General features: G+C 46.2%; 1 protein-coding gene across 6 annotated transcripts in view; it reads right to left on the bottom strand.

Annotated features, from left to right (window-relative positions):
• Positions 1–1,524: 1,524 nt before the first annotated feature.
• Positions 1,525–26,959, bottom strand: part of LOC139546360 (rho guanine nucleotide exchange factor 7-like) — a 48,725-nt gene continuing 23,290 nt past the window's right edge. For 2 of the 6 annotated variants that reach the window (XM_071354654.1, XM_071354655.1), the window contains exons 10-22: positions 26,195–26,333; positions 25,927–25,986; positions 25,543–25,689; positions 23,406–23,492; positions 21,161–21,239; positions 18,029–18,162; positions 17,660–17,881; positions 15,055–15,148; positions 14,870–14,959; positions 13,423–13,605; positions 8,511–8,610; positions 3,736–3,790; positions 1,525–3,571 (exon numbers count right to left, since the gene is read on the bottom strand). In XM_071354654.1, coding sequence (XP_071210755.1) covers positions 3,449–3,571; positions 3,736–3,790; positions 8,511–8,610; positions 13,423–13,605; positions 14,870–14,959; positions 15,055–15,148; positions 17,660–17,881; positions 18,029–18,162; positions 21,161–21,239; positions 23,406–23,492; positions 25,543–25,689; positions 25,927–25,986; positions 26,195–26,333 — 1,513 coding nt within the window. In that variant the 3' untranslated portion in view covers positions 1,525–3,448. Of the gene's footprint in view, positions 3,572–3,735; positions 5,118–8,510; positions 8,634–13,422; positions 13,606–14,869; positions 14,960–15,054; positions 15,149–17,659; positions 17,882–18,028; positions 18,163–21,160; positions 21,240–23,405; positions 23,493–25,542; positions 25,690–25,926; positions 25,987–26,194; positions 26,334–26,959 lie in introns of all 6 variants that reach the window. The other 4 variants (XR_011669202.1, XM_071354656.1, XR_011669204.1 and 1 more) reach the window with 4 other exon arrangements.

Genomic DNA, 26,959 nt, shown 5'->3' with positions numbered 1-26,959 from the left:
CTCCCATTTCAATCAAAATATATTTTTCAGATTTAATTCCACCTGATATTCTCAGTGAGGGAAGTATCCCATCAGAAGTATCCAGTCATTCAGAAGTATCCCATCATTCAGAGGAATCCCATCGGTCAGGGCTGAAGCTTTTTGAATTGAGTGATTCTCTTAACTTTCCAAAGCAGGGAGAAACAGTAACACATGTTCAGCTCTATGTCTCTATCTTCAGCCCTGTGTCTGCTCTGACAGAATACACTCAGCCATAGAGCTCCCTCTGACCTAAAGTTTAGCTGGAGAGAGAAATGGCAAAGAGAGAGAGGAGAGAAAATAACACTGCCAGCAGCTTCTGACCAACCACCAGCTCACGAATCTGTAAGTCTGTCCTTCTGTCATGCCCTGACTCCTTTAATGAAGTCACACACTGTCTTCCCCGAGCCCTGTCTGCTCTACACTACATATCATCCAATCATATTTTACTTCTCTCAACTCCTGACTGAGACACTGTCTGCTGTTGTCCAGAGCCACTCACTCGCTATACCTCTGCTGTCCCTGTCTTTCATATCACTCCTCCTATCATCTCTTCTCTCCCATCTCTCTTCTTCTCTCCCCATTCTCATATACGCTCCACCAGTGTTCTACTGCCTTCTCTGTCTCCAGCAGACTGCATATGTTATTATTAATGGCCTCCCTGCCTATTGTTTCTGAATTACCAGCGCTGCCGACCAAACAAAGACTAGTTTCATAAGAAACCTCCATTTCATTTCAGCTCCAATTAGATAGGAGGCTAAAGAATAGAGGTGGACCGGCCGCGGCCTCTAAGGATGGCAGGCCCCATTCAGAGCCATTCAATGGAGCCTTATTGCTTTCCTTGACAAAGGGAGCACGTGGATGGGCTTTTCAGACTAGAAGACACAGAACAGAAGTGACTAAGAAGAGAAGACAGTGTTCGGTACAATAACAAACCTTTAAAGGGAAATACAGTGTGTTCTCTTATCCTTCCATCCATCAATTCATCCTTCACTTCTTCTCTCTCTTTCATTCTTTCTGGTGTGTGTATTGTAAGGACTAGAAATTAATGACAGACCGTTGAAAGAGAGGAAGAGAAAGGAGAAGAGGAAGAGAAAGGACAGCTCAGGTCTTCACAATACATGTAATCTCTAAATGATCAATGGCCGTTTAATACATAGAGAGGAGAATGTGTGTGTGTGTGTTGTGTGTGCGCGTCCACAGCTGATTGATTTACGGCTTTGAAAAGAGAGAAAAAGAAAGAAAGAAAGGAGAGAGTGAGATGCTTTTACAGAACTTCACAATAGTCCAGAGCACATTGTGAAGCTGCCAGTGACTGGCTGGTACTTTCTCTCTGAGTAAAAAGAGGGAGATTGATAAAAGAGAGAGAGAGGGAGAAAGAGAGAGAAAGAGGGAGAGTATTCCAGATCAAATTAAAACACCGTGACTAAGAATGACCCTTTCCAGTCTCTCCTACTGTTAATAAAACAAAAACAAAGAAAACATTTGAGTCCTGGCTAGAATCGATCTGTGTTAGATCTGGGTGTTTCTTTGTATTTATGCAGGAATATTGAACAGAACACAAAGGATGACTTTAGCCAATCAGGGAACACGGTGATGGAGGTACGTTGATAAAATATGACATCAAAGCCTTTGAGGCGACACCAGCAGAATTACAGCCCTTCCCTTAGAAACCAAAACAGGAGAGTCCGACCACACAAAGGGCTTTGATAGGCTTGTTGCGTGTGTGTGTGTGTGCCAACCTTCATTCCTTTGACAGGTAAGAGAGGAAGGATCATCAACATCATCGTTACCAGCCTGCTCCCAAGCCTTCATATCATGTTGCCTCATAAATACCTGTAGAATGCAACTCTTACCTTTCAACCAGACAGACAGTCTACACAACATGATCACATCTCCTGCACTCCCTTAGTACCCAGTCCGTACTCCCTTAGTACCCAGTCCGTACTCCCTTAGTACCCAGTCCGCACTCCCTTAGTACCCAGTCCGCACTCCCTTAGTACCCAGTCCGCACTCCCTTAGTACCCAGTCCGCACTCCCTTAGTACCCAGTCCGTACTCCCTTAGTACCCAGTCTGTACTCCACAAGTACCCAGTCTGTACTCCACAAGTACCCAGTCTGTACTCCCTTAGTACCCAGTCCGTACTCCCTTAGTACCCAGTCCGCACTCCCTTAGTACCCAGTCCGTACTCCCTTAGTACCCAGTCTGTACTCCACAAGTACCCAGTCTGTACTCCACAAGTACCCAGCCTGTACTCCCTTAGTACCCAGTCTGCACTCCCTTAGTACCCAGTCCGTACTCCCTTAGTACCCAGTCTGTACTCCACAAGTACCCAGTCTGTACTCCCTTAGTACCCAGTCCGCACTCCCTTAGCACCCAGTCTGTACTCCCTTAGTACCCAGTCTGTACTCCCTTAGTACCCAGTCTGTACTCCCTTAGTACCCAGTCTGTACTCCCTTAGTACCCGGTCTGCACTCCCTTAGTACCCAGTCCCTTAGGAGTGGTGGATGAGTTGTGAATGTAAAGAGCTTTGAGCACCTGGAAAAGTGCTACATCATCATCAGCATCATCAGCATCATCAGCATCCCTTTCAGAGTCTTCCTGCAGTACAAACATGAGGGTTGGAGTTGCTCTCCTAAAAACACATTTATTTCTCCAAAGGCACATTCCTCAGCAGTGCTCATATTTACATCAATACCGTACCAAAACCAGTCAGTACCAATTAATACCGTACCAATACCAGTCAGTACCAATACCAGTCAATACCAATACCAGTCAGTACCAATACCAGTCAGTCCATTTCTGTACAAATCCCTTCTGACCCACCGGTCAGTGACAACACAAGGTTTAATAGGCAGGCTGTCAGGGGTCCAGGCCTTACACAGAAGACCACAACACATTACATAATGGCAATACATCCAAATGGGTGGATTTCATAGTAATGAATAACAGTAGACAAGAGGTGAAATGATGAGTTGTTTTTGTACAGTACCATTAGAGCTGTATTGCATTTATAAACAGGGAGGGAGGGAGGGAGGGATACAGTACCTAGTCAGTTTACAACTGAAATGTGTCTTCCACATTTAACCCCTATGAATCAGAGAGGTGCGGGGAGCTGCCTTCATCAACATCCAGGTCATCTGAGCCCAGGAAGCAGTTGTTGTTGGGGGTTAACTGCCTTGCTCAAGAGCAGAACGGCTCAGCGATTCAAATCAGCAACCTTTCGGTTACTGGCCAGACACTCTTAAACGCTCGGCGCCACTCCAGGTCCATGTTAGTTCACGGATGGATCCAAAGACATTCCTCATTATTATAGGTGGGGCTAGGAGTATTTCCTAGCCACATGACCTGAGTGAAAAAAACTTGGGGCCCTAGCTCAACACACACACACATAACCATGTATCTGCACTCAATCATATCTGCACTCAATCATAAGTTAGTCTCGTCCCAGGTGTGGTTATTCATACTCTGTGACACCCTCCGGACAACCTTATCCAGCTCTTTCCGTGCCCTCTGCTCCTCCTCCAGCGACCTCTTCATCTTCTTATTGTCCTGTTGAGGGGTCAAAGGTCAGCTTAATATGCCACAAAGCATTCGTTTGGTAGTTTTACTACTTCATCTGTCATAACAGTGTAATGTCAAGTGTCGCGTGCCGTAATGAGTTGTCATAGGCCTGTCTTAAGCCAGCATAATGGGGACACAGAGGGGACATTCACCTGTTGGAGCTCCTGTACCTCGTCCCTCAGGGCGTACACTACATCCTCCAGGCTCCTTCAACACAACACAGACGGTTAACACCATCCTAGAGAAAAATACATTATCATATACAGTAGGGCTGGGCGATAAATCAATATCAATAATTATCGAGGTAATTACTTCCCTCAACAACAATATAAAAACGTTTAGATTCCTTTTCGATAATGTGGATATAGAACAATTAGGTACAGCAGTCCAGTTCACCTCTGTGACGCAGCAGGAACGTGCGGAGAAGTCTGGTAATACGACAAACCTTTTTCACCATCTGAAGAAAAATCACTCTTTGGAACATGCAGGGAGTTTGAGTTTGCGCCACGGTATTGATAAACACCCCTCAAGCACCAGCCAATCTAGGGATGTTTGCCCGAAGCAGTCAACACTGACAGCGTTTATGCCCTACGAGCAAACATCGAAAAGACAAAGACATCACAAATGCTATTATGCATTGTATTGCTAAGGACATGCTACCAACTAGCACAAACGAAAAGGAAGGTTTCAAGAGGCTTATCTATTTAATTGACCCCAGGAACGTGCTCCCTGGCCACAAACATTTCTCTCACCGCACTGCCTAAACTCTACACCGAGTGTAGGGGAAAGTTGAGGAACAGCTCAAGACAGATTTGATGTACTTTGCTACTACTACCGATCTGTGGTCTAGTCACACGTCAGAGCCTTACATTAGACTCACTATCCACTATATTGACAAAGAGTGGAATCTTCTAAATAAATGCCTTCAAACATCATACTTTCCCGACGACCACACGGGTGAAGCTATAGCAGAGGGGCTCATTGACGCTCTGCCTCCTGGGGACTCAGTCAAGACAGACGGGTCTGCATTACAAACGGATAGTGGTACAAACGTGGTGAAGGCCGGACGTGGTGAAGGCCGCTCAAATCAACAAATGGACCCGACTGCAGTGTTTTGGACATCGTCTGCACTTGGCCATTGGTAAGTAACCTTGTCAATTGTGTATATTGAAGTGATTGGTTAGATGAAACTAAATTCCATTAACTGATTAAGTTAAATATTACATTTGTACACAATTAAAGGGATTATTGTGATTGTAACATTTTCTTAATTTCTCTTAGAGAAAGTGTAGAGACAAACGGGTGGATTGAGCAATTGGAGTGTGTAAGAAAGTGGTAGCTGCTTTTTCCTATTGGTGGACAAAGAAGAGACCTGGCAGTTGGTCAAAAAGAACACAACCTACCCCAGCACAAGTTGGTGACAGAGTCGCCTACCAGGTGGGATCACTTCGAAAGATGGTGCAAAGAGTACTGGAGCAGAAAGCCATTTCACAGGTCTGGTCCAGTGACAAGAAGACCCGGCACATCCTCCCACCTACACAGATATAGATGTTCTTGAGTCCTTCAACCAGGCATTGACCCCACTCCTAGAATTCACAGATGCTCTGTCTGGTGAGTCTTATGTCTTACCTGAAGCCAGTACTACACCTGTTCAATACAGAGGTCATGAAACCAGATGATGGTGAAACAGAGCTCGCTCAAACCATCAAAACGGTAGTCATGGACTATCTGAATGAGAGAGGTCTTACTGAAATCCAGCTGGTAGACAAGGAACTCAGCTGCTACATTCAGTCTTCTGATGCTGACAGTGAAACCAATCAAAACACTTTCCCAAAGTCATCCACCTGCCAAAACGCTGTGCATTCCTGCCACCAGCTCCCCCTAAGAGCGTGTTTTTAGCACAGGTGGCAACATGGTGACCTGCCATAGGGCAGCTTTAAAGCCAGAGACCGTAGACAGACTTGTCTTTCTTGCTTGTAACTTGTAAGACAACAACTACCCCAACTTCAACTGTGATGTACCATTAGTCTAACAGTTATAAACATCTACCCAACTTCAACTGTGATGTACCATTAGTCTAACAGTTATAAACATCTACCCAACTTCAACTGTGATGTACCATTAGTCTAACAGTTATAAACATCTACCCAACATCAACTGTGATGTACCATTAGTCTAACAGTTATAAACATCTACCCAACTTCAACTGTGATGTACCATTAGTCTAACAGTTATAAACATCTACCCAACTTCAACTGTGATGTACCATTAGTCTAACAGTTATAAACATCTACCCAACTTCAACTGTGATGTACCATTAGTCTAACAGTTATAAGGTATATTGACTTGCACTATTTGTTTTTTTCTTTTTTATTTCTTGTTCATAACTTGTCAGGGTTTATAGCTAATGTTAGTTAGTGTTAATGTTATTTGTGAGTTCTTCTATTTCTGACAATAAATAAGAAACATTAAAGTCTTTGGGTTGTCCAGGCAGGCTTGAGTCTGAAGCAGAAATGACCCCTTTAAACATTATTGGATTAATATCGTGATAATTATCATTATCGAATGAAAAGAAAATGGTGATAATTTATTTGCCATATCGCCCAGCCCTAATATACAGTGCATTGGGAAAGTATTCAGACTCCTTAACTTTTTCCGCAGTTTGTGACGTTACAGCCGTATTATAAAATTGACTAAATTGTTTTTTTCCCCACTTCAATCTACACACAATACCCCATAATGACAAAGCAAAAACAGGTTTTTAGAATTTTTTGCTGATTTATAAAAAATAAAGAACTTAAAATATCACATTTACATGAGTCTTCAGATCCTTTACTCAGTACTTTGTTGAAGCACCTTTGGCAGCGATTACAGCCTTGAGTCTTCTTGGGTATGACGCTACAAGCTTGGCACACCTGTATTTGGGGAGTTTCTCCCATTCTTCTTTGCAGATCCTCTCAAGCCCTGTCAGGTTGGATGGGGACTGTCGCTAAATAGCTATTTTCAGGTCTCTCCAGAGATGGATTTAAGTCTGGGCTCTGGCTGGGCCACTCAAGGACAAGCTCGAGACTCGTCCCTAAGCCCCTCCTGCATTGTCTTGGCTGTGTGCTTAGCGTCATTGTCCTGTTGGAAGGTGAACCTTCGCCCCAGTCTGAGGTCCTGGGCTGGTTTCCATCGAGGATCTCTCTGAACTTTGCTATGTTCATCTGCCGCTGAAAAACATCTCCACAGCATGATGCTGCCACCACCATGCTTCACCATAGGGATGGTGCCAGGTCTCCTCCAGACGTGACGCTTGGTATTCAGGCCAAAGAGTTCAATCTTGGTTTCATCAGACCAGAGAATCTTGTTTCTCATAGTCTGAGAGTCTTTAGGTGCGTTTTGGCAAACTCCTGTGCCTTTTACTGAGGAGCGGCTTCCGTCTGGTCACTCTACCATAAAGGCCTGATTGGTGGAGTGTTGTAGAGATGGTTGTCCTTCTGGAATGTTTTCCCATCTCCACTGAGGAACTCTAGAGCTCTGTCAGAGTGACCATCGGGTTCTGGGTTCGAGTCCAGGCTCTGTCGCAGCCGGCCGTGACCGGGAGACCCATGGGGTGGCGCACAATTGGCCCAGCGTCGTCCGGGTTAGGCCGGCAGGGATGTCCTTGTCCCATCGCACACTAGCGACTCCGGTGGCGGGCCAGGTGCAGTGCACGCTGACACGGTCACCAGGTGTACAGTATTTCCTCCTCCACATTGGTGCGGCTGGCTTCCGGGTTAAGTGGGCATTGTGTCAATAAGCAGTGCAGCCTGGTTGGGTTGTGTTTCGGGGGACGCACGGCTCTCGACCTTCACCTCTTCCGAGTCCGTACGAGAGTTGCCGCAATAAGACAAGACTGTAACTACCAATTGGAAACAATGAAATATGGGAGAAAAAGGGAAGGATTTTTTGTTTGTTTAATAAATAAAAAGAGTGACCATTGGGTACTTGCTCCTCCCTGACCAATGCCCTTCTCCCCTGATTGGTCAGTTTGGCCGGGCAGCCAGAGTCTTGGTGGTTCCAAACTTCTTCCATTTAAGAATGATGGAGGTCACTGTGTTCTTGGGGACCTTCAATGCTGCAGAAATGTTTGGTACCCTTTCCCAGATATGTCTCGGTGCTCTATGGACAATTGCTTCGACCTCATGGCTTGGTGTTTGCTCTGACATTCACTGTCAACTGTGGGACCTTATATAGACAGGTGTGTGCCTTTCCAAATCATGTCCAATCAATTGAATTTACCACAGTTGGATTCCAATCAAGTTGTCGAAACATCTCAAGAATGGAAACAGGATGCAGCTGAGCTCAATTTTGAGTCTCATAGAAAAGGTTCTGAATAGTTATGTAAATAAGGTATTTCTGTTTTTCATTTTTAATACATTTGCCAAATTTTCTGAAAATCTGTTTATTCGCTTTGTCATTATGGGGTTTTGTGTGCTGAACATTTTTATTTATTTAATCAATTCTAGAAAAAGGCTGTAACGTAACAAAATGTGGAAAAAGTCAATGAGTCTGAATACTTTCTGAAGGCACTGTATGTATGCACACAGTACTGCACTAGTCTACACACTAACTAACACACTTAACCATCCAGAAACAGAAGCCTTCAGATGAGAACACCATCTCACTGCAGAACATGACTGAAACTGTGAAGGGTTACCAAGATATTCAGCCCTGACCAAAACGAAGAAGGGGGGAGGAGGAGGAAGATGAGGTGGAAAGGAGATGGGAGAGGTGGGGAGTAGGAGAAGATGGAAAAGGGAGGAAGAAGAGGAGGAAGTGGGGAGGGGAGTAGGAGAAGGAGGAAGAGGAGAAGGAGGAGGAAGACAAGGAGGAGGAGGACGAAAAGTAGGAGGGAGAAGAGGAGGTGGAAGAAGAGGAAGAGGAGGGAAGGAGAAGGTCTTACTTCTCTCCAAACACAGAATGTCTGTTGCTCATCGTCTCCTCCATGATGATCTCCTCTCCGGGGATGATGACCTGCAGTCCTGTATCACTCCGCGTCGCCCCTGTTCCAGACAAACACAACACACTAGATACACTGATCTAAGGTCTGTTTGGACTTCCAACTCCTAATGGCTGGTTAGAATTGTGGTAGAGTAAGCTGATCCTAGATCTGTGCCTTAGGTCAACTTCTACCCACAGCAGTTTAGCTAACATAAGTGACTGAGTTCCTGGTTGGTGATTGATTACATGATAAGAAAAGCAAAACGAGGACACAAACACATGAGACTGGAGAGGCCGTGGGTTAGTTAGTCATGCACAGAACGACGAGACACAATGACAGAAGGACAGAGGAGCCATGTTGGAGAGGAAGAACAGCAGGAGGATGAGAGAGAGGCGTATTACTTCTTCATCATCCTGATCCATTCACCCCTCATTGGTTTTACCTCACCACACCCCTGGCTGTTGCAGACACAAATAAAACAACAACAAGAATACAGCGTATACTCATGAGAGAAAAGATACCATTTTGTTTTCACATTTCCTGTTCTAATAGTTTAGCCTGGAGTCTTGTTGACAGTGACATCCAACACAGTGAAATAAGGTTCTGACAAACACCCCAAATACCAACCGCTAACAAAAGACAGATTTATTCACAACTCAATGATACAGTGTTTGGGACCTCTTGTCATATACAGTACCAGTCAAAAGTTTGGACACACCCACTCATTCAAGGGTTTTTCTTTATTTTTACTATTTTCTACATTGTAGAATAATAGTGAAGACATCAAAACTATGAAATAACACATATGGAATCATGTAGTAACCAAAAAAGTGTTAAACGAATCAAAATATATTTTAGATTCTTCAAAGTAGCCACCCTTTGCCTTGATGACAGCATTGCACACTCTTGGCATTCTCTCAACCAGCTTAATCTGGAATGCTTTTCCAACAGTCTTGAAGGAGTTCACACATATGTTGAGCACTTGTTGGCTGCTTTTCCTTCCCTCTGCAGTACAAATCATCCCAAACCAACTCAATTGGGTTGAGGTCTGTGATTGTGGAAGCCAGGTCATCTGATGCAGCACTCCATAACTTTCCTTCTTGGTCAAATAGCCTTTACACAGCCTGGAGCTGTGTTTTGGGTTATTGTCCTGTTGAAAAACAAATGATAGTGGGACTAAGTGCAAACCAGATGGGATGCTGGTGAAGTGTGCCTTTAATTCAAATAAATCACCAGTGTCACCAGAAAAGCACCCCCACACAATCACACCTCCTCCTCCATGCTTCACAATGGGAACCACACACGTGGAGATCATCCGTTCACCTACTCTGCATCTCACAAAGACACAATGGTTGGTAACAAAAATCTCAAATTTGGGCTCATCAGTCCAAAAGGACAGATTTCCACCGGTCTAATGTCCATTGCTCGTCTTTCTTGGCCCAAGCAAGTCTCATGTTCTTATTTGTGTCCTTTAGTAGTGGTTTCTTTGCAGCAATTCAACCGTGAAGGCCTGATTCACGCGGTCTCCTCTGAACAGTTGATGTTGAGATGTGTCTGTTACTTGAACTCTGCTAACCATTTATTTGGGCTGCAATTTCTGAGGCTGGTAACTCTAATGAACTTATCCTCTGCAGCAGAGGTAACTCTGGGTCTTCCTTTCCTGTGGCGGTCCTCATGAGAGCCAGTTTCATCATAGCGCTTGATGGTTTTTGTGACTGCACTTGAAGAAACTTTTCTTTAAATTTTCCAGATTGACTGAGCTTCATGTCTTAAAGTGATGATGGACTGTCATTTCTCTTTGCTTATTTGAGCTGTTCTTGCCATAATATGGACTTGGTCGTTAACCAAATATGGCTATCTTCTGTATACCACCCTGACCTTGTCAGAACACAAACAACTGGCTCAAACGCATTAAGAAGGAAATAAGTTCCACAAATTAATATTAAGAAGGCACAACTGTTAATTGAAATGCATTCCAGGTGACTACCTCATTAAGCTGGTTGAGAAAATGGCAAGAGTTTGCAAAGCTGTCATCAAGGCAAAGGGTGGCTACTTTGAAGAATCTCAAATATAACATATCTTTTGATTTGTTTAAAACTTTTTTGGTTACTACATGATTCCATATGTGTTATTTCATAGTTTTGATGTCTTCACTATTATTCTACAATGTAGAAAATAGTAAAAATAAAGAAAAACCCTGGAATGAGTAGGTGTGTCTAAACTTTTGACTGGTAGTATACATCAGTCTGTATATATTGTAGGTTTCTAGGTAGTTACAGTAGGTATGTAGGTAAGATAGGTAGGTAGGACATTTTGATCACAGGTGTGGGATAGGTCCTATACATCATTGGAGCATACAGAGGACACAGTTGGACAAAGCAGTCACTTCACCCTGCCTCTCAGTTTTTGCATTTCTTTAGTTTTTTTCCAACCACAGAATACACTGCAGTCACATGACCTGACCAACCACAGAATACACTGCAGTCACATGACCTGACCAACCACAGAATACACTGCAGTCACATGACCTGACCAACCACAGAATACACTGCAGTCACATGACCTGACCAACCACAGAATACACTGCAGTCACAAAGTAGAAGACACAACACGAGGACAGTCATATTCTTAGCTCAAATACTGATAGAACCACTGTTTGGCTTATTATTTTGTTCTATTGACATCCACTATGTACAAAAAGGAGATCATTTGTTCTATTGACATCCACTATGTACAAAAAGGAGATCATTTGTTCTAGTTCATGTTGATCTGTGTTGATTAATAAGTATGTCACATATGACCTGTCCCACAAGACTAAGTTCTCTTTTGGTTGACACTTCCTCAACACTGACATTGTAGATTTACAGTATGGATGAGCTGTACTGTACAGGGGCACTCAATATCTATGGCAAGCGTAATTACTAGGCTACACCATCCACAGTTTGATGTTATACACACACTGGGGTGGTTGGCTGGTAAGAGGAGGTACAGAAACTGTTCATAGTTAACACATTTCAATGCTCTACCACAGAGGTGGTGCACAAATGAATCCCAACCTCACATGCTCAATGCCCAGTATAAACGCTGATACCATTTCACCATCATGTAGACAGAGGTTAACTGTATGTTCCACTAATCGGTTGTAGACATTGACATACACGGTGAAATTAAAATAATACTAATCACATATGTTATACAAAATAATTTAGGTAAAATAAAACAAATGATTTGTAGAAATATATAAATAACAAAGCCATTTATTCCATATATTGTTAGAATAACTGTGGAGAGAGAGGGCTAATCTGCAGAGAGAGAGAAGACTGATCTGCAGAGAGAAGACTGATCTGCAGAGAGAGAAAAGACTGACCTGCAGAGAGAAGACTGATCTGCAGAGAGAGAGAAGACTGATCTGCAGAGAGAGAGAAGACTGATCTGCGGAGAGAGAGAAGACTGATCTGCAGAGAGAAGACTGATCTGCAGAGAGAGAGAAGACTGATCTGCGGAGAGAGAAGACTGATCTGCAGAGAGAGAAGACTGATCTGCAGAGAGAGAAGACTGATCTGCGGAGAGAGAAGACTGATCTGCGGAGAGAGAAGACTGATCTGCAGAGAGAGAAGACTGATCTGCGGAGAGAGAGAAGACTGATCTGCAGAGAGAGAAGACTGATCTGCAGAGAGAGAGAAGACTGATCTGCAGAGAGAGAGAAGACTGATCTGCAGAGAGAGAGAAGACTGATCTGCGGAGAGAGAGAAGACTGATCTGCGGAGAGAGAGAAGACTGATCTGCGGAGAGAGAAGACTGATCTGCGGAGAGAGAAGACTGATCTGCGGAGAGAGAGAAGACTAATTTGAAGTGGACAGTAAACTGGGCCCAGTTTTTCAAAAGTTATCTATCTGGAATTCGGCTATCGGATAGGATTAAATGCATAGGAATAGAATAAATTGAACGGGTGTCCCCATTCAAGTCAATGATCTGTCCATTCTATTTCTATGCATTTAATCCTATCCAATAGCTGATCCAATAGCCGGAATCCAGATAACTTTTGAAATACTGTCCCCTGGGAATTCTTACCGTGGCATAAGGAAATCCTTTCTCAGGAAAAGAGTTCTTACTAATGTATGGAAGAGCATGGTAATGTGGTGAAGGATACAAATCAATGTTTCCTACGTGGGATGTAGAAACTGGACCTGCCAGGCTTGTGGCTCTGCTTAGGGCCTAGAGTTGTACTGCTTTTGAGAATATCATTGTTTGCATGCTGTTTATAGGGGAACTTCGATCTCATATCCTATATAATATCCTATTAATACCAATATCGTAGAAATACTACTGTCGATGCTGTGTCCTGTGTGTGAAATACTGCAGGGGGTACTGCAACAGGGGTAAGAGCCTTAAGGCAGTCATAGTAATAACAAAAGTATATCGATTCATTGGATGTCCTAAGGAAATGTCAAAGGTCAGCACAACATTTGCTACTGTAATATATGTGGAAGCAGGAGCTAGGTCAGAGAACATGGTTAATAGAATGCCTTCCTCCCTGAATCACATCTGAATATCAGACACACAGAACCCCAGACGATGCCCAACACAAGCTACCTGACAAATACGGAAAGAGAGAGGTCAAGGTAACATGGTAGATTTTCAAACAAAGAGAGTACAATCTCCCAAAAATTACAAACACAAATAAAAATAAAATGAACACAATAATAATTACAAATAAATTAAATAAATAAACTTAAAAACGGTTTGGTTTTCCTCTAGACCACAGGTTAAGAGGTAAACGTGCTGTACTGTGCTGTGTGGTATCGCGCTGTACGGTAGGGTACCACCACCGTGGTTTTGGGGGTTTAGTTCTGGTGAGAGATGCAGCTCTTACGCGACACTGAGCCCATCCTGTAACTGTGGGTCGTCCACACAGAGTCGTAGTCAGAGTCCTCCGACAGGTCTGAGCCAGTCAAGTCAGGTCGCGACACGCTGCTACGGTGGCCCGGAGAGTCTACACTGGACCGCTCCATGTTCTCCAGTACGTGGTTGTGCATCAGGTCAGTACCCTGCCAGGCTGATGGGGAATGGTGCAAACGCATGGGGAGGGGGAAGGGGGAAGGGGGGTGTAGGTGGTGCAAACAATGTGGATGACGAGGGCAAACCATAACCAATGAGGAGTGGATGACGAGGGCAAACCATAACCAATGAGGAGTGGATGACGAGGGCAAACCGTAACCAATGAGGAGTGGATGACGAGGGCAAACCGTAACCAATGAGGAGTGGATGACGAGGGCAAACCGTAACCAATGAGGAGTGGATGACGAGGGCAAACCGTAACCAATGAGGAGTGGATGACGAGGGCAAACCGTAACCAATGAGGAGTGGATGACGAGGGCAAACCGTAACCAATGAGGAGTGGATGACGAGGGCAAACCGTAACCAATGAGGAGTGGATGACGAGGGCAAACCGTAACCAATGAGGAGTGGATGACGAGGGCAAACCGTAACCAATGAGGAGTGGATGACGAGGGCAAACCGTAACCAATGAGGAGTGGATGACGAGGACAAACCATAACCAATGAGGAGTGGATGACGAGGGCAAACCGTAACCAATGAGGAGTGGATGACGAGGGCAAACCATAACCAATGAGGAGTGGATGACGAGGGCAAACCATAACCAATGAGGAGTGGATGACGAGGGCAAACCATAACCAATGAGGAGTGGATGACGAGGACAAACCATAACCAATGAGGAGTGGATGACGAGGGCAAACCATAAACAATGAGGAGTGGATGACGAGGGCAAACCATAACCAATGAGGAGTGGATGACGAGGGCAAACCATAACCAATGAGGAGTGGATGACGAGGACAAACCATAACCAATGAGGAGTGGATGACGAGGACAAACCATAACCAATGAGGAGTGGATGACGAGGACAAACCATAAACAATGAGGAGTGGGTGAACAAGGGATTAAATCAGAAAGGTAAGATGTAATCATAGTAATAGAACAACCCCAAAAAACAAAAGATGAAATAAAAAGAAAATGAGGAACAAATGTCAACAGAAGATTGGAAGGAGTGGTGAGGAGCGAAGAGAGAGACAGAACAGAGACTGTTAAAAAGACAATTAATAACTAACAGCAGGGTAAACAATACTGATCCTAGAATGACAACATGACCTGACATCAACAAGTCTGTCTGTCTGTCTGTCTGTCTGTGTGTCTGTGTGTCTGTGTGTCTGTGTGTCTGTGTGTCTGTCTGTGTGTGTGTGTGTCTGTGTGTGTCTGTGTGTGTCTGTGTGTGTGTGTGTGTGTGTGTGTGTGTGTGTTCTTACTGGAGTTGAGGGTCTGTCTGGTCTTGGCGCTGGTACAGTAAGCTTCTATCACCTTCAGGATCTGAGCATCTTCCTCTAGAGCAGCTGTACCTGGAGACGAGAGGAGAGAGGTTAGAACGCACGCACGCACGCACGCACGCACGCACGCACACACACACACCCACACACAAACAGAATGAACATACTCTTCCTCAGGGCAGACTCCTCTTCTGACGGTTTCCTCTCAGGCTTTCGTTTAGGAAGAAGCTTCTTTACACTCTTAGGACTCTTACTGAGGTCCTGGAGACAGAGATAGGGAGAGAGAGAGAAAATGAGAGAGAGAGAGAGGTAAGAGAGAGAGAGAGGTGCGAGAAAGGTAAGAGAGAGAGGTAAGAGAGAGAGAGAGGTAAGAGAGAGAGAGGTAAGAGAGAGAGAGAGGAAAGAGAGAGAGTGGTAAGAGAGCGAGAGGTAAGAGAGAGAGTGGTAAGAGAGAGAGAAGGGAAGGGTAGACACAGGAAAACCTGGCTCCCTGTAGAGGAAAAGCTGTGCAACCACTGCACAACAGCAGAACCTGAGACGGAGCTGCATTTCCTGACAAAATGTCAAAAATATAAAACAATTAGAGAGTGTCATTTCCCCAAATGTGAAACCCTTATTCAAGGTTTCAAAGACCTCTCTGATGAGGATAGGCTACCCGTCCTGTTGGGGGAGGACGCAGAGAGCTGTGGGTTGGCAGCGCACTACATTGCTGCCTGCCATGAGTTGAGGGACAGTATCTGACAGACCAATCAACCTGCACATGTACTCTACTGTATGCTTATTGTTATTGTTGAATGTATGGTTATTTTGACATTTGGTTATTGTTGTTACTGTTGTCCCGTTGACAATTGTGATTCTCATTTTTATTTTTATATTGTAAATATCCAAAATAAGCTTTGGCAATATGTACATTGTTACGTCATGCCAATAAAGCAAATTGAATTGAATTGAAATTAAGAGGTAAGAGAGAGAGAGGTAAGAGAGAGAGAGAGCACACACTCTCCCTCCCCATCACACACACACTCTCCCTCCCCATCACACACACATCCTCCCTCCCCTTCACACACACAACCTCCCTCCCCTTCACACACACAACCTCCCTCCCCTTCACACACACATCCTCCCTCCCCATCACACACACATCCTCCCTCCCCTTCACACACACATCCTCCCTCCCCTTCACACACACATCCTCCCTCCCCATCACACACACATCCTCCCTCCCCATCACACACACATCCTCCCTCCCCATCACACACACATCCTCCCTCCCCATCACACACACATCCTCCCTCCCCATCACACACACATCCTCCCTCCCCATCACACACACATCCTCCCTCCCCATCACACACACATCCTCCCTCCCCATCACACACACATCCTCCCTCCCCATCACACACATCCTCCCTCCCCATCACACATCCTCCCTCCCCATCACACATCCTCCCTCCCCATCACACACACATCCTCCCTCCCCATCACACACACATCCTCCCTCCCCATCACACACATCCTCCCCCCCCCTTCACACACATCCTCCCTCCCCATCACACACACATCCTCCCTCCCCATCACACACACATCCTCCCTCCCCATCACACACATCCTCCCTCCCCATCACACACATCCTCCCTCCCCATCACACACACATCCTCCCTCCCCATCACACACACATCCTCCCTCCCCATCACACACACATCCTCCCTCCCCATCACACACACATCCTCCCTCCCCTTCACAGACACATCCTCCCTCCCCTTCACACACACATCCTCCCTCCCCATCACACACACATCCTCCCTCCCCATCACACACATCCTCCCTCCCCATCACACACACATCCTCCCTCCCCATCACACACACATCCTCCCTCCCCATCACACACACATCCTCCCTCCCCATCACACACACATCCTCCCTCCCCATCACACACACATCCTCCCTCCCCATCACACACACATCCTCCCTCCCCATCACACACACATCCTCCCTCCCCATCACACACACATCCTCCCTCCCCATCACACACACATCCTCCCTCCCCATCACACACACATCCTTCCACCCCATCACACACACATCCTCCCTCCCCATCACACACACATCCTCCCTCCCCATCACACACACATCCTCCCTCCCCATCACACACACATCCTCCCTCCCCATCACACACACATCCTCCCTCCCCATCACACACACATCCTCCCTCCTCATCACACACACATCCTCCCTCCCCATCACACACACATCCTCCCTCCCCATCACACACACATCCTCCCTCCCCATCACACACACATCCTCCCTCCCCATCACACACACATCCTCCCTCCCCATCACACACACATCCTCCCTCCCCTTCACACACACATCCTTCCACCCCATCACACACACATCCTCCCTCCCCATCACACACATCCTCCCCCCCCTTCACACACATCCTCCCTCCCCATCACACACATCCTCCCTCCCCATCACACACACATCCTCCCTCCCCATCACACACATCCTCCCTCCCCATCACACACATCCTCCCTCCCCATCACACACACATCCTCCCTCCCCATCACACACACTCTCCCTCCCCATCACACACACATCCTCCCTTCCCTTCACACACACATCCTCCCTCCCCATCACACACACATCCTCCCTCCCAATCACACACACATCCTCCCTCCCCATCACAACCACATCCTCCCTCCCCATCACACACACTCTCCCTCCCCATCACACACACTCTCCCTCACCATCACACACACTCTCCCCTACCTCCTTGTAGCAGAGTGCTGCAGAGGGCCTGAGGGGGGGTGCAGGGCGCAGGCAGCTGAGGCTCCAGGGTTTGGGGGTGTTGGGGGGCTCCAGTGGCCCCCACATCATGGTGCTGTGTGGAGCCCCGTGTGATGAGGGGTGGGGCAGGGTGTGGTAGGCTGGGGCCACAGTCATCGCACGGCCCTCTGCATGACGGGACGGAGTCAAAGGGTGGGAGGGCAACTGATGGAGGGAGGAGAGGAGAGAACGAGAGAACGAGAGAATGAGAGAGAAGTTTTATGAAATTCAAATGTATTTCCCAGAGCTTGGACATTACACACATGACCAATTCACTCGAAGTTTGCATGCTTGTGTGTGTGTGTTACTGACCGTGTGGCAAGGGACCGTGAGGGGCTTGTGGCTGGGGGCGGTGGCTTGTCTAGTCTGACGGGTCAGATGGTCCACCCAGTCCTGCAGGTCCTGCTGACTGTTACACACCACCTGAAGACACTCAAATAGACTGCCTGGAAACAAACACACATTAAACACATTATACACTCATTGGTCACCATAGCAGCACCCACCCGTAGCACGCGCTCCAGCAGGTATATCTCATTGGTCACCATAGCAGCACCCACCCGTAGCACGCGTTCCAGCAGGTACAGTGGGGAGAACAAGTATTTGATACACTGCCGATTTTGCAGGTTTTCCTACTTAGAAAGCATGTAAAGGTCTGTAATTTTTATCATAGGTACACTTCAACTGTGAGAGACGGAATCTAAAACAAAAATCCAGAAAATCACATTGTATGATTTTTAAGTAATTAATTTGCATTTTATTGCATGACATAAGTATTTGATCACCTACCAACCAGTAAGAATTCCGGCTCTCACAGACCTGTTAGTTTTTCTTTAAGAAGCCCTCCTATTCTCCACTCATTACCTGTATTAACTGCACCTGTTTGAACTCGTTACCTGTATAAAAGACACCTGTCCACACACTCAATCAAACAGACTCCAACCTCTCCACAATGGCCAAGACCAGAGAGCTGTGTAAGGACATCAGGGATAAAATTGTAGACCTGCACAAGGCTGGGATGGGCTACAGGACAATAGGCAAGCAGCTTGGTGAGAAGGCAACAACTGTTGGCGCAATTATTAGAAAATGGAAGAAGTTCAAGATGACGGTCAATCACCCTCGGTCTGGGGCTCCATGCAAGATCTCACCTTGTGGGGCATCAATGATCATGAGGAAGGTGAGGGATCAGCCCAGAACTACACGGCAGGACCTGGTCAATGACCTGAAGAGAGCTGGGACCACAGTCTCAAAGAAAACCATTAGTAACACACTACGCCGTCATGGATTAAAATCCTGCAGCGCACGCAAGGTCCCCCTGCTCAAGCCAGCGCATGTCCAGGCCGTCTGAAGTTTGCCAATGACCATCTGGATGATCCAGAGGAGGAATGGGAGAAGGTCATGTGGTCTGATGAGACGAAAATAGAGCTTTTTGGTCTAAACTCCACTCGCCGTGTTTGGAGGAAGAAGAAGGATGAGTACAACCCCAAGAACACCATCCCAACCGTGAAGCATGGAGGTGGAAACATCATTCTTTGGGGATGCTTTTCTGCAAAGGGGACAGGACGACTGCACCGTATTGAGGGGAGGATGGATGGGGCCATGTATCGCGAGATCTTGGCCAACAACCTCCTTCCCTCAGTAAGAGCATTGAAGATGGGTCGTGGCTGGGTCTTCCAGCATGACAACGACCCGAAACACACAGCCAGGGCAACTAAGGAGTGGCTCCGTAAGAAGCATCTCAAGGTCCTGGAGTGGCCTAGCAAGTCTCCAGACCTGAACCCAATAGAAAATCTTTGGAGGGAGCTGAAAGTCCGTATTGCCCAGTGACAGACCCAAAACCTGAAGGATCTGGAGAAGGTCTGTATGGAGGAGTGGGCCAAAATCCCTGCTGCAGTGTGTGCAAACCTGGTCAAGAACTACAGGAAACGTATGATCTCTGTAATTGCAAACAAAGGTTTCTGTACCAAATATTAAGTTCTGCTTTTCTGATGTATCAAATACTTATGTCATGCAATAAAATGCAAATTAATTACTTAAAAATCATACAATGTGATTTTCTGGATTTTTGTTTTAGATTCCGTCTCTCACAGTTGAAGTGTACCTATGATAAAAATTACAGACCTCTACATGCTTTGTAAGTAGGGAAAATGGCAAAATCAGCAGTGTATCAAATACTTGTTCTCCCCACTGTATATCTCATTGGTCACCCCCAAAGCCAACTCCTCTTTTTCTTCCAGTTCTCAGCCAATGACTGGAACACATTTTTTTAAATCACTGAAGTTGGAGACTCATATCTCCTTCTCTAACTTTAAGCATCAGCTGTCAGAGCAGCTCACAGATCACTGCACCTGTTCACAGCCCATCTGTAAATAGCCCATCCAACTACCTCATCCCCATATTTGATTTTGTTTTTCTGCTCTTTTGCACACCAGTATTTCTACTTGCACATCTATCACTCCAGTGTTAATTTGCTAAATTGTAATTACTTTGCCACCATGTGTCACGCCCTGGCCTTAGTATTCTTTGGTGGGTAATTCTGTCACGATCGTGTGGAGAGACGGACCAAGGCGCAGCGGGATATGAATACATCTTCTCTTTATTTTAATGACGAAGATGAACACGAAACGAAACACTTAATACAAACTAAACAAAAAACGATCGTGAAGCTACAAACGAAAGTGCACACACAAGCTACTTACGTTCAACATAGACAATTACCCACAAATACATGATGCCTATGGCCACCTTAAATATGGCTCCCAATCAGAGACAATGAAAAACATCTGTCTCTGATTGAGAACCACTCAGGCAACCATAGACATAGCTAGACACATTCACTCAACCATAGACTTCCCTAGAAACATTCACTCAACACAAACCCATACACTCTAACAAAATCCCCCTAGACACTACAACCACCCAATACAAGACAAAAACACAAACATACCCCATGTCACACCCTGACCTAACTAAAATAATAAAGAAAACAAAGAATACTAAGGCCAGGGCGTGACACCATGGCCTATTTATTGCCTTTACCTCTCTTATCCTACCTCATTTGCACACACTGTATATAGATTTTCCTACTGTATTATTGATTGTATGTTTGTTTATTCCATGTGTAACTCTGTTGTTGTTTGTGTCGAACTGCTTTGCTTTATCTTGGCCAGGTCGCAGTTGTAAATGAGAACTTGTTCTCAACTAGCTTACCTGGTTAAATAAAGGTGAAATAAAAATAATACACACATCACACACACACACATTATACACAAAACACACATTACACACACATCACAAACACAAAACACATATTATACACACATCACACACACACACGATACACACATCACACACACACATTATACACACACATTATACACAAAACACACATTATATACACATCACACACACACATATTATACACACACACCACAGTAGTCTTACCAGAAAGCTGAAAGGAGTTTTTGTGGGCCTCACTGTCCTCTAGTGTGGTCACAGTCATACCAGACAGCGGCAGCTTCCCCTGTAGACAAGAAGCCATCAACACCATCTGACTCCACACTAAACATGGTGGTCCATCAACACCATCTGACTCCACACTAAACATGGTGGTCCATCAACACCATCTGACTCCACACTAAACATGGTGGTCCATCAACACCATCTGACTCCACACTAAACATGGTGGTCCATCAACACCATCTGACTCCACACTAAACATGGTGGTCCATCAACACCATCTGACTCCACACTAAACATGGTGGTCCATCAACACCATCTGACTCTACACTAAACATGGTGGTCCATCATCACCATCTGACTCCACACTAAACATGGTGGTCCATCAACACCATCTGACTCCACACTAAACATGGTGGTCCATCAACACCATCTGACTCCACACTAAACATGGTGGTCCATCAACACCATCTGACTCCACACTAAACATGGTGGTCCATCAACACCATCTGACTCCACACTAAACATGGTGGTCCATCAACACCATCTGACTCCACACTAAACATGGTGGTCCATCAACACCATCTGACTCCACACTAAACATGGTGGTCCATCAACACCATCTGACTCCACACTAAACATGGTGGTCCATCATCACCATCTGACTCCACACTAAACATGGTGGTCCATCAACACCATCTGACTCCACACTAAACATGGTGGTCCATCAACACCATCTGACTCCACACTAAACATGGTGGTCCATCAACACCATCTGACTCCACACTAAACATGGTGGTCCATCAACACCATCTGACTCCACACTAAACATGGTGGTCCATCAACACCATCTGACTCCACACTAAACATGGTGGTCCATCAACACCATCTGACTCCACACTAAACATGGTGGTCCATCAACACCATCTGACTCCACACTAAACATGGTGGTCCATCAACGCCATCTGACTCCACACTAAACATGGTGGTCCATCAACACCATCTGACTCCACACTAAACATGGTGGTCCATCAACACCATCTGACTCCACACTAAACATGGTGTTCCATCAACACCATCTGACTCCACACTAAACATGGTGGTCCATCAACACCATCTGACTCCACACTAAACATGGTGGTCCATCAACACCATCTGACTCCACACTAAACATGGTGGTCCATCAACACCATCTGACTCCACACTAAACATGGTGGTCCATCAACACCATCTGACTCCACACTAAACATGGTGGTCCATCAACACCATCTGACTCCACACTAAACATGGTGGTCCATCAACACCATCTGACTCCACACTAAACATGGTGGTCCATCATCACCATCTGACTCCACACTAAACATGGTGGTCCATCAACACCATCTGACTCCACACTAAACATGGTGGTCCATCAACACCATCTGACTCCACACTAAACATGGTGGTCCATCATCACCATCTGACTCCACACTAAACATGGTGGTCCATCAACACCATCTGACTCCACACTAAACATGGTGGTCCATCAACACCATCTGACTCCACACTAAACATGGTGGTCCATCAACACCATCTGACTCCACACTAAACATGGTGGTCCATCAACACCATCTGACTCCACACTAAACATGGTGGTCCATCAACACCATCTGACTCCACACTAAACATGGTGGTCCATCAACGCCATCTGACTCCACACTAAACATGGTGGTCCATCAACGCCATCTGACTCCACACTAAACATGGTGGTCCATCAACACCATCTGACTCCACACTAAACATGGTGGTCCATCAACACCATCTGACTCCACACTAAACATGGTGGTCCATCAACACCATCTGACTCCACACTAAACATGGTGGTCCATCAACACCATCTGACTCCACACTAAACATGGTGGTCCATCAACACCATCTGACTCCACACTAAACATGGTGGTCCATCAACACCATCTGACTCCACACTAAACATGGTGGTCCATCAACACCATCTGACTCCACACTAAACATGGTGGTCCATCAACGCCATCTGACTCCACACTAAACATGGTGGTCCATCAACGCTGGGTCTTAGTCACTAAGGAACGAAGTAGTAAAAATGTGTGTTTCTTATTGGACAAGTTCATGTTGTCCCTTCCGTGTTTCAGTCCGTTTTATTCCATTTGGTGCCAAATTAATATGACCCTGGTAGTAGACTAGGGGGTTAGGGGTCAGGGGTCAGGGGTCATACCTGGAATATAAAGCCACTCATCCTTGGAGTGGCAGACAGCATGAGGAGGACATGAGGGAAGAGCATGAGGTAACGCTCCCACTTCTCCTAGAGAGAGAAAGAGAGAGAGACAGAGAGAGAGCGAGGTAAGAGAAGAGAGAGAGAGGTAAGAGGAGAGAGAGGTAAGAGAAGAGAGAGAAACAGAGAGAGAGAGAGACAGAGAGAGATAGAGGTAAGAGAAGAGGGAGAGGGGTAAGAGAAGAGAGAGAAACAGAGAGAAAGAGAGACAGAGAGAGAGAGGTAAGAGAAGAGAGAGAGAGATACAGAGAGAGAGAGAGGTAAGAGAAGAGAGAGAGGTAAGAGGAGAGAGAGGTAAGATAAGAGAGAGGTAAGAGAAGAGAGAGAGGGGTAAGAGAAGAGAGAGATAGAGAGAGAGGTAAGAGAAGAGAGAGAGAGAGAGGTAAGAGAAGAGAGAGAGAGAGACAGAGAGAGAGAGGGGTACGAGAAGAGAGAGAGGGGTAAGAGAAGAGAGAGAGCGGTAAGAGAAGAGAGAGAGAGGTAAGAGAAGAGAGAGAAGAGAGAGAGAGGTAAGAGAAGAGCGAGAGAGGTAAGAGAAGAGAGAGAGAGGTAAGAGAAGAGAGAGAGAGAGAGAGGGGTAAGAGAAGAGAGAGAGAGGTAAGAGAAGAGAGAGAGAGAGAGAGAGGTAAGAGAAGAGCGAGAGAGGTAAGAGAAGAGCGAGAGAGGTAAGAGAAGAGAGAGAGAGAGAGAGAGGGGTAAGAAGAGAGAGAGAGGTAAGAGAAGAGAGAGAGAGAGAGAGAGAGAGAGAGAGAGAGAGAGAGAGAGAGAGAGAGAGAGAGAGAGAGAGAGAGGGGTAAGAGAAGAGAGAGAGAGGTAAGAGAAGAGAGAGAGAGGGGTAAGAGAAGAGAGAGAGAGGTAAGAGAAGAGAGAGAGAGGTAAGAGAAGAGAGAGAGAGGTAAGAGAAGAGAGAGAGAGAGAGAGAGAGAGAGAGAGAGAGAGAGAGAGAGAGAGAGAGAGAGAGAGAGAGAGAGAGAGGGGTAAGAGAAGAGAGAGAGAGGTAAGAGAAGAGAGAGGGAGAGGGGTAAGAGAAGAGAGAGATAGAGAGAGAGAGGTAAGAGAAGAGAGAGAGAGAGAGAGAGAGAGAGAGAGAGAGAGAGAGAGAGAGAGAGAGAGAGAGAGAGAGAGAGAGAGAGAGAGAGAGAGAGAGAGAGAGAGAGAGAGAGAGAGAGAGAGAAAGGTAAGAGAAGAGAGAGAGGTAAGAGAAGAGAGAGAGAGGTACGAGAAGAGAAAGGTAAGAGAAGAGAGAGAGACAGAGAGAGGGGTAAGAGAAGAGAGAGATAAGAGAAGAGAGAGAGAGGTAAGAGAAGAGAGAGAGAGAGAGAGAGGTAAGAGAAGAGAGAGAGAAAGGTAAGAGAAGAGAGAGAGGTAAGAGAAGAGAGAGAGAGGTAAGAGAAGAGAGAGAGAGAGAGAGGTAAGAGAAGAGAGAGGGAGAGAAAGAGAAGAGAGAGGGAGAGAGAAAGATTTTTTTATTTTATTGTTTATTTGACTTTTGTATATTACCTACCTCACTTGCTTTGGCAATGTTAACACATGTTTCCCATGCCAATAAAGCCCCTTGAATTGAATTGAATTGAATTGAATTGAAAGAGAGAGGTAAGATAAGATAAGAGAGAGGGAGAGGTAAGAGAAGAGAGAGAGAGGAAAGAGAAGAGAGAGAGATGTAAGAGAAGAGAGAGAGAGGTAAGAGAAGAGAGAGAGAGGTAAGAGAAGAGAGAGAGAGAAGAGAGAGAGAGAGAGAGAGGTAAGAGAAGAGAGAGAGAGAGAGAGAGAGAGGAAAGAGAAGAGAGAGAGAGAGGTAAGACAAGAGAGAGAGAGGTAAGAGAAGAGAGAGAGAGGTAAGAGAAGAGAGAGAGAGAGAAAGAGAGAGGTAAGAGAAGAGAGAGAGAGATAAGAGAGAGAGAGAGAGAGAGAGAGGTAAGAGAAGAGAGAGATAGAGAAGAGAGAGAGGTAAGAGAGAGAGGTAAGAGAAGAGAGAGAGAGGTAAGAGAGAGAAGTCACTGTTAACAGTGTTTCCTCATCAGGAAAACAACAGTTATTATTCTAATGTTACTGTGAGGTTGTTGTTAGGTTTTCCTCTGACCTCTGCTCCAGGGCTGTTAACCAGAGCCTGACTCATGTAGAGAACAGAGCCTAGTGTTCTGATGTCCTCTCCCTCCCACAGCCTGATGGACTCAGTCACTATCTGCAGCTCCAGCTCCTTCCTCTTCCTCACCTCCTGGCACTGGGCCTGTCGCCACGGAAACCCCATCAGCCCCACACCACGGGTTGCCATGGGAACAGCATCAGCACCATGACCACAGAAACAATGTAACAATGTGCATCCATAGATACATAATGACTGTGTGTGTACAAGTGATACATACTGATATCATTACAGTATAATATGTTGACTCATGACTTGCACGTCACTGCTAATGAGGTAACCATGGAAACAAGAGGCCATGTTGGTGTGGGTGTGACTCACCGAGAGGCTGTTGAATGTTGTCATACACTTCTGGATGTCTGGCCGGTCGGGGTGACTCTCCTACAGTTATACACACACACACACACACACACACACACACACACACACACACACACACACACACACACACACACACACACACACACACACACACACACACACACACACACACACACACACACACACACACACACACACTCATCAGTGATTGAGGTCAGGATTCTATTACGAACACACACCTACACGTGTCACACACACACACACACACCTCCATGTGTCTCTCCAGTTCCTTCGTTAGTGTGGGGTATGTGTCCAGCCTCATGAAGGGTTTACTGAGACCTGTGGTCAGGGTCAGGATACCTGGACTACTGGCTCCCTTCCCCTCCATAAACTCCCCCAGCTCCTCACTGGAGAGAGAGAGCAAGAGAGAGAGAGAGAGAGGGGGAGGGGCAGGAGAGAGAGCGGGGAGAGGAGAAAGGGGGAGAGGAGAGAGAGGGGGAGAGGAGAGAGAGAGGGGGAGATGAGAGAGAGGGGGAGAGGAGAGGAGAGAGAGGGGGGGAGAGGAGAGAGAGGAGAGCGAGAGGGGGGCAGGAGAGAGAGGGGGAGAGGAGCGAGAGAGGGGGAGAGGAGCGAGAGAGGGGGGCAGGAGAGAGAGAGGGGGAGAGGAGAGAGAGGGGGGAGAGGAGAGAGAGAGGGGCGAGGAGAGAGAGGGGGGAGCGGAGAGAGAGAGGGGAGAGGAGAGGAGAGAGAGGGGGGAGCGGAGAGAGAGAGGGGAGAGGAGAGAGGGGGGAGAGGAGAGAGAGGGGGGAGCGGAGAGAGAGAGGGGAGAGGAGAGAGGGGAGAGAGAGAGGGGGGGAGAGGAGAGAGAGGGGGAGAGGAGAGAGAGGGGGAGAGGAGAGGAGAGAGGGGGAGAGGAGCGAGATAGGGGGGGCAGGAGAGAGAGAGGAGGAGAGGAGAGAGAGGGGGAGAGGAGAGAGAGAGGGGGAGAGGAGAGAGAGGAGAGGAGAGAGAGGGGGGAGAGGAGAGAGAGAGG

Source organism: Salvelinus alpinus, chromosome 20, assembly GCF_045679555.1.
Source record: "Salvelinus alpinus chromosome 20, SLU_Salpinus.1, whole genome shotgun sequence".
Classification (NCBI taxonomy): Eukaryota; Metazoa; Chordata; class Actinopteri; order Salmoniformes; family Salmonidae; genus Salvelinus; species Salvelinus alpinus.
The sequence above is the reverse complement of the archived record's forward strand: the minus strand, read 5'-3'. Positions and strand labels throughout refer to the sequence as shown.